Source organism: Acinonyx jubatus, chromosome A3 (assembly GCF_027475565.1).
Source record: "Acinonyx jubatus isolate Ajub_Pintada_27869175 chromosome A3, VMU_Ajub_asm_v1.0, whole genome shotgun sequence".
Lineage (NCBI taxonomy): Eukaryota > Metazoa > Chordata > Mammalia > Carnivora > Felidae > Acinonyx > Acinonyx jubatus.
The window spans coordinates 98,828,807-98,837,545 of record NC_069388.1 but is presented as its reverse complement, the minus strand read 5'-3'; the positions used below and the strand labels follow the sequence as shown (position 1 = coordinate 98,837,545).

At 42.6% G+C, this 8,739-nt stretch overlaps 1 protein-coding gene across 8 annotated transcripts in view; it reads left to right on the top strand.

The window, feature by feature from the left end:
- Nucleotides 1–2,668: 2,668 nt before the first annotated feature.
- IMMT (inner membrane mitochondrial protein) overlaps nucleotides 2,669–8,739 on the top strand; it is a 40,496-nt gene continuing 34,425 nt past the window's right edge. For 6 of the 8 annotated variants that reach the window (XM_015075774.3, XM_015075772.3, XM_053200867.1 and 3 more), the window contains exon 1: nucleotides 2,674–2,860. In XM_015075774.3, coding sequence (XP_014931260.1) covers nucleotides 2,816–2,860 — 45 coding nt within the window. In that variant the 5' untranslated portion in view covers nucleotides 2,674–2,815. Of the gene's footprint in view, nucleotides 2,861–8,739 lie in introns of all 8 variants that reach the window. The other 2 variants (XM_053200869.1, XM_015075775.3) reach the window with 2 other exon arrangements.

The following is an 8,739-nucleotide window of genomic DNA, read 5'->3' as shown; positions in this document are numbered from 1 at the left end:
AAAGTGGTAAGATGAGACAAGAGGGAGCCAGAGAGAAAGACACAGGATTTATTGACAGCAGTGGTTCTAACTTTTAGGTCTTAGAACCTCCTTACATGCTTAAAAGTTGAGGACCCCAGAGAGCTTTTAATTATATTTCCAATTGCTGCTGAAATGAATTACCTCAAACTTAGTGGCATAACACAATACAAATTATCTTGTAATTCTGTAGGTCGTAAGTCTAAATTTTTTTTCACATTTATTTATTTATTTTCACATTTATTTATTTTTGATAGAAGGAGATGCAGAATCCGAAGCAGGCTCCAGGCTCCGAGCTGTCAGCACAGAGTCCGATGTAGGGCTCAAACTCACGAACCGTGAGATCATGACCTGAGCCAAAGTTGGATGCTTAACCAACTGAGCCACCCAGGCACCCCTGTAGGTCATAAGTCTAAAATGGGTTTCACAAGGCTAATATCAAAACATCTAGGGCTATGTTCCTTCTGGAGGGTCTAGGGGAGAATATGTTTCCTTGCCTTTTCCAGCTTCTAGAAGCTGCCTGCCTTCCCCGCCTTGTGCCTCCTTCCGTCTTCAAAGCCAGTAATCACATCTCTCTGACTTCTGCTTCCATTGTCACATCTCCTTTTCAGACTCTGGCCCTCCTCTCCCCATCTGTTACTCATAAAGGCCCTTGTCATTACATTGGGCCTATGCAGATAATTCAGGATAGTCTCCCCATCTCAAGAGTTTTCATTTAATCACACCTGCAGATCTTTCTTGTCGTGTAAATGAACGTATTCATAGGTTCCAGGAATTAGGAAAATGTACATATATTTGGGAATAATTATCCTGCCTATCATACTGAGTAATTCATTTTAAAACAATTATTTTTATAACAAAATATACTCAGGAAAAATAACTATTCCAAGATAAAAAAAAATTAGTGAGAAGAGTGGCATTGTTTAACCTCTTTTGCAAATCTCTTTTAAGATCTGGTTTAATAGAAAGCTGGATTCTGAAATTTGCTTATGCATTCAATCTATTGTGATATCACTTGTCACCTAGCTTCTGGAAAAAATCTACTTTAAAATTACGAGATGATTGAAAACAGCAAATATCTTAATGTTATGAAGGTAGTGTTGATTTTATGCGTCTTCTGAAAGGGTCTCAAACTCCCTAGTTCACACTTTGAGAACTACTGAGATGGTTATCCTTTAGTTCTTCTGGGTTTTAGAGTATGTAAATGGGTGATCAGCTTTGACCACTATCATTGCTATATTACTCTCCCACCTAAGATGGCCATGTTGAGCCTTAAAAACATTCCCCTATGCTGGAAAAGTACGGAGACATTTCATAAATGTTCCTTGAATTGGCGATGGGAGTTATTGCACATTTTTGAGCAGAGAAGTGACTTAAAAGTTGTGTATTTAGGGGAGTCTGTTTTAAGGCAAAAAAGTTTTCATAAATTGCATGTAGAGGTTATGAAGATTAAGGATTTGGTTAAATGAGACATCAGGAAACAAATTAATTTTGAAGCTTGAGATCCTGAGGCTGGAAAAGTTGGTAGGGATGTTCAGGTCCAAGAATTAGCTGGGCCACAAATGGTTCGAACAGAAATTCCTGATTGGAATTGACAGGTTTATGGCCAAGGTGTTAGAAAAGTCATCACACTGGCATCACCCAGCATGACAGCAGTGGGCAGGGATAGGATGGGCAGATTGCAATTTAATTGCTAAAATTACTTTTAAAAAATGGGCGACTACCCTGTAGGCCGTTAGGTGATAGGTGATACAAAATAGTGTAATGTGATTACTAAAGTACTCTGAAAAGCATCGAACATACACAAACATGATTATTTTAGGTAATTTTCAAATTACTTCTCCATTTTACAAGTGGGGTCAGTACCATACTGTAATAAACCCTAACTCTAACAACACCAGACTGTAATAAATTACCTAGTTAAGACCTGAAAGTACTTTGTAAATACAATATTTATGCAAGTTAGTTTCTTTGATACTGTGCTGATAAGATCATTATTAATGCTAATAGTATAGAATACTATGTTCAGGATTTAACATGCCAAACCTTGGGTATAGACTTAGTGGAATACTTTGAACAGTTCTTCTGCACTGACCTCCTTAACTTCCAACCCATTCCACAGAAGCGGCCAAAATTATTTTTGTAAAATGAAAACGTGGTGGAAAAATCAGTGTGGTTTAATCTAGGAGTAGAAGCGATGGAACCCGAAGAATCTGGGTTTCTATCTCTGCGCTACCACTTATTAGATACGTGAACAACAAACACGCCGCACAAAGGTCTCTCCACTGTTCCTTCAGTGTCCCGTAATCAGGATGACTTCCTCAAGAAAGGCTACCAAATGAAGCGAACACGCAAACCAAGACAACACCATTGTTTACGTTAACTTTCGCCAGATCGACTGCTTTCTACGAAGTATCCAGGTGAAAGAGGCGGCTGAGATGTTTTCTGGCTTGAATTGTTCGAAGAATCACAGCTGTTTTCCGCACTGATGTTTCCGACTCCCTTTCACCCTCCCGATTCCCCAGCTAACTCCTTCTTGGGGCTACAAGGAATTCCGAGAGAGAACCGGAAGGAGAAATCGCCTTTTCCGCCAGAGGAGAGCCCACCCTCTCCGAGCCGCCTAGGCGGGGTCGAGAGAGGGAGCTGCGCGTGCGCAGCGACGTTGGTTGCCCTTCCGGTACGGCCGCCCGGCGCGGAGAGGAGGCACGGACGCAGGCACGCACTCACGCACGCTCTCCCTTACTAGCGCCGCCGCGGTAGCTCCCGCGTACGCCAGCAGTGCGGTCCCCCGGCCGAGATGCTGCGGGTCTGTCAGTTATCGGGTGTGACTGCCGCCGCCCAGGTGAGCGCGGGGGCGCGAGGAGAGGGAGCGCGTGGTCAGGCTGACTTCATGCAACCAAAGGAAAATGGGGGAGGCTTTCTCTCTGTCTAGGCCCCAGGAGAGAGGCGTGTGTCAGGGTCGCCCTCATCTGCGAGAGTCCCGGGCGGACCCGTGAGGCAGTTAGTTGGGGATTTAGCCCAACAGGATGACTTGAGGGTTATTGCTGAAGCGGGATGGGGTGTAGAAAGGAGTCGGTGGCGGGTAGGCGGGCGCAGGAAGGTAGGCACGGCTTCGGGGACCTGTCATCCAATCAGCCCCACGCTGCCCCAGTCAGGGACCAATCGTGGCTGCCGGCGCTCGGGTCGCCGGTTGGGCTCGTGATAGGTTTCGCGCAGCCAGTGGTTGAAGGTCGAGGGGAGAACTACAGTTCCCAGCAGGAAATGCATAGCCTTGGCTTTTTGAATCTTTAATAAGATGTTTAGACTGTTAGAGTCCGCGCTCTAGGGGTCAAGGTTGTAATTATTAGGGAGGGACTTTCTTTTTTGTAGCTGAGAGCTCCTCTGAGCTATTCTTACTCTAAACAAAAATGAAAGGTTGTGGTTTATGGAGTAAAAACTCTTGGTACTAAGGAAGGACAGGAGCCATGACCTTGGCTCATTTCTGAGATTAGCCTAGGAATATATCTCTCCAGGTGCTGGCACAACTTTGGCAGACATCCAAGAAGCCTAGACACCCAGTGACTTTTATTCCTGCATGGTTATCAAAGTAATTTTCTAAAATTGGAAATAAAAAAGTAAACCTGTTAACATTGCTCACAATTTGCAGAACATTGATATTTTGTAAAAATGTATTGCAAAACAGGTACTGTTACTCAGGTAGTAATTGAACAAAATCCCTGGTCATAGTGAGTTAGAAATAGTAAAAGTCAGCTTTTTTTTTTTATCCCTTTAAGTTTGCTTGTATCCCTACTTGTTGCCGGGATAGAAGCAGCCTCCTCTTTAGGAAAGTAGGGTCTGTATTAGTTCTTTATTGATGCATAACAAATACCACAAATTTGGCAGGTTAAAAACACCCATTTATTATTTTACAGTTTCCAGTCATGGATGGTCCGGGTTCTTTGTTCATTGCTACACAAGGTTGCAATCAAGGTGTTGACGGTGCTGTGGTTCTCATCTGGAGTTCAGGGTGCTCTTCCAAGTTCATTTTATTGGCAGAATTCAGGCCCTTGCTGTTGAAGGACTGAAGTTCCTCTTTTCTTGCCTGCTCTCACCTAGCTCTCTTAGAGGCTGTTAGAAGTGTCTTGCCACAAGGTCCTCAGCGCCAATTTATAACATGGGTGTTTGCTTTCTTGCAGGCTACGAGGAGCTTGTCTCTTAGACTTCAAAAGTCTCCCTTAACTTTCCTGCTTCTTATCTCTAGACCAACATGTAAAGGGCTTATATGATTAGGGTAGGCCCACCTGAAAAACCTCCCTTCTGATGAACTCAGTCAACTGATTAGTAACCTGAATTACACCTGCAAAATCCCTTTTGCCATACAACCCTAATCATCATGGCTTAACAGGGGGTGAGGATTTGCAGGACCATCTTAGTGTCTCTCCTAATACAGTACCCAAATGAGACTAGAAGAATGGAGGAAGTTGAGCTGCCTTTCAGGGCAGAACTGTTGGTTTGTCTTTGGAGCTCTCCTTTCCTGGCACAATCTTCTTATTCTGCCCTCAGGTTGTGTCATGGTTGTCATGAGCTCATGGCACAGCCTGAGACACTTACAAAGCAATCATCTCATTGCCACAATGACAGTATAGGTAGATGTCACCATCAGCAAAAGCAGTGGAGATGGGAGCCAGGATGGAGGGGATTTAGAGATGATGGTGTACAGACACACTCGAAAGAGAATGATAGCAACAGGATCATGAAGGAGGAGAAACACAAGTCCTGTTGCGGGGACAGTGACCAGATGAGCCTGGCCACAATACACACTTCATGTCAAGGGCCCACAGATAATGAGAATGGGAAGCTACCTTGGCTCAAATTGTGAAGGCCTTGAATGTGGATGCCAGTCAAGGACTTTGGGTTTCTTCTCAAGCTACAGGGAGTCAGTGAAGGTTTTCAGAGGAAGGAAGTAACATAAAAATGTTTTAGGAAATTGATCCAAGCACAAAAGACAGATCTAAGAGACTAAGGAGGCAGGAGTATAGACTATTCTAGAACAGCCTATTCTGTATATGCGTATATGGTCTATAGGCTAGTATACACTAGGCCCATTAGTTTCTTTAAAACATTTTTTAAGTTTATTTATTTTGAGAGGGAGTGTGAGTGGGCGAGGGGCAGAGAGAGAGGGAGAGAGAGAATCCCAAGCAGTATCCGTGCTGTCAGTGCAGAGCCTGATGCGGGGCTTGAACCCACCAAACTGCAAGACCATGACCAGAGCTGAAACAGAGTCGGATACTTAACCGACTGAGCCACCCAGGCGCCCCTATACTAATCTCTTTACATACTCCAGGCCTGAAGATGTAATTATGAGCTTATACAGGGAGGCTGTAGTAATGGGGGAAAAATGCATGAAAATCACTGACATGTCTGTGTTCTGGGCATTCCCTTCAAACGACCAAGTTACACAGCTGATACCTGTCACCCAGGACCCTGGGAAGCTACCCAGCTCCCCTATCAGACCCTTGCTGAATTGCTGAATGACCATGCAACACTCCAGCCTGGGAAGGCACACACAGCTCTCCCCCAGATCTCATAGGCTCTGTCTCCTGTTTCTGCATAAAGTCCAAAATTATTTTTTCTTCCTTGTCTTCATCGAAACATTTTCCACTTACTGGGCTCCCAAGTAGGAAGTTAGAAGAAAACAGACTAAAGCTTCATACTAAAATATGAACCCTTTTCTGGCTTGCATTCACATTTTCTTTTCTCTTTTTAAATGTTTATCTTTGAAGGAGAGATAGAGTGTGAGCAGGGGAGGGGCAGAAGAGAGGGAGACACAGAATCTGAAACAGGCTCCAGGCTCTGAGCTGTCAGCACAGAGCCCTACGTGGGGCTCGAACTCACAAGCTGTGAGATCATGACCTAAGCTGAAGTCAGACACTTAACTGACTGAACCACCCAGGCGCCCCAACATTCACATTTTCTTGTGGTCTTAAAATTGGTATTTTGTAAAATTCATTGGTTTATTCTTTTTGTTTTGTTTTGTTTTTAAGTTTATTTGTAGAGGGAGACAGAGCATGTTTGCGAACAGGAGTAGAGCGGGGGAGAGAGAGAATCCTAAGCAGGCTCCATACTATCAGTGTGGAGCCCCCTGCACAGCTCGATCTCCCCAACCGTGAGACCATGACCTGAACCAAAATCAAGAGTTGGAGGCTTAACCGACTGAGCCACCCAGGCACCTCCATTGGTTTATTCTTAACTATCTCCTCAATCGTTCTGTAGCATTTGATATTGTTGCTTTGTGAAACTTTTTTTTACTCTTTTGGCTTTTCTCATGTATCTTGGGGCTCATTTTACCCTTCATTTCTTTCTTTTTTCCTGTCGAATCTGTTTCTTCCTTGTACCTCTGAATATATCCCCAAGGCCCTCTTTTCCCATCTCTCTTCCTTTTTATTTTAATTAAGACTTAAAAAAAAAATGTGTTTTATTTATTTTTGAGAGAGAGACAGAGTGGGAATGAGGAAGGTACAGAGACAGGGAGACACAGAATCCAAAGCAGGCTTCAGGCTCTGAGCTGTCAGCACAGAGCCTGACATGGGGATTGAACCCATGAACTGGGAGGTCATGACCTGAGCCGAAGTCAGATGCTTAACCAACTGAGCGAGCCACCCAGGTGCCCCAGTACTTAACTTTTTAAAAAAAATTTTTTTTTTTCCAACGTTTATTTATTTTTGGGACAAAGAGAGACAGAGCATGAACGGGGGAGGGGCAGAGAGAGAGGGAGACACAGAATCGGAAACAGGCTCCAGGCTCTGAGCCATCAGCCCAGAGCCTGACGCGGGGTCGAACTCACGGACCGCGAGATCGTGACCTGGCTGAAGTCGGACGCCCAACCGACTGCGCCGCCCAGGCGCCCCAGTACTTAACTTTTTTAAGAGCGGTTTTAGCTTTACACATGCATAGCTTCTTCCATTATCAGTATCCCCCATCAGAGTAGAACGTTTATTACAATTGATGAACTTAACATGGGCATATTATAATCACCCAAAGTGCATAGTTTACATTGGGTTTCACTTTTGGTGTTGTACATTGTCTGGGTTTGGGCAGATATATGATGACATGTATCAGTCATTATGGTATTGTACAGAACATTTTCACTGTCTTAAAAATTTTCTATTTTCCACTTATCACTTTCTTTCCTCACCTCCTGGCAACCACTGATCTTTTTATTATCCATAGTTTTGCCTTTCCAGAATGTCCTATAGATGGAATCATACACTATGTAGCCTTTTCACATTGGCTTATTTCACTTAGTAATATGCATTTAACTTTCTTCCATGTCTTTTCAGGGCTTGATAGTTTTTTTTTTTTTAATTTTTTAAGCACTGAATAATAATGTACCACAGTTTATTTATCCATTCACCTGCTGAAGGATATCTTGGTTGCTTCCAAGTTTTAGCAATTACAAATAAACCTGCTCTAAACATTCATGTGCAGGGTTTTGTGTGGACAGAAGTTTTCAGCTTTTTTTCGGTAAATACCAAGGTGCATGATTGCTTTATTATCTGTTTAGTTTTGTAAGAAACTGCCAAACTATCTTTCAAAGTGGCTGAACCGTTTTTGCATTCCCAGGAGTGTTGAATGGGAGTTTGTGTTCCACATCCTCATCAGCATTTGGTATTGTCAGTGTTACGGACTTGGGCCATTCTAATACATGTGTAGTGAGATCTCATTGTTCCATCTCTCTATATACTCTTACTTGGGATTATATCAATTCTCAGAATTTTAATTCCGAAGCAGATGACTAGCTTCTTTTGAGCTTTGTACTCAGATTTTCTTTTCCTTGTTTGATGTGTCAACTTTATCCAGAATATTCTATTTGTCACAGTCCTTTCCACTCCATCAAACTTCATCTTCTTTAATGTTTTCCTGCTTTTACCATTGCCCTTCTAGAGTCAATTCTTTATGTAGTAGTTAATGAAGTCTTTTTTTAAAAGCGTACGGATCATGGCATGCCCTTCATTCACATCCTATCACATTGAGAATAAAATATAAACTCTTTACCACACCCACCGGGCCCTTCATGATCTACTCTTTGCCTATTTCATTTTTCTACTCTGCCTTGTTCTGTCTTGATATCTCTAGCGCATACCTCATTACCTTTTGTTCCTATTTTATTTTAGTCTCATTGCCTTTTCATTTACTGTTTCTTTTGCCCTGAAGTCTTCCCACACATTTTTGCTTAGCTTCTTTCATTTTGATATTTTCTCAAATATCACCTTCCCTTCAGAGAGGCCTCTCCTATCTAATATAGAACTTTGACCACTCTCTCCTTCCTTGCATGCCTCTGAACTTACCCCTACCCTACATTTACTTTATAGCTCTTACCAAAAGCTGACATAATGTATATTTATTGCGTCTTTGCCACATTAAAATGTAAGCTCCACAACGGGATTGTGTCCTTTACTGCTCTATTTCTAGTACTGACCCTAGTCCTTGGCTCCTAATAATGCTCAGTAAATATTTATGACATGTTTGAATTAAAAAATAAATTATTTTCTGTTAATTTTTCTTAATCTCCATGAGTACATGTGACCTCACTTAAAGCCCCATAGGTTTTAGAATCTCTGATCATGTGTTAGGGTTCTCCAGAGTAACAGAACCAATAGGATACGTATATAAATAAAAGGATTTATTGTGTGGAATTGGCTTACGCAGTTTTGGAAGCTGGCAAGTCCAACATCTGCAATG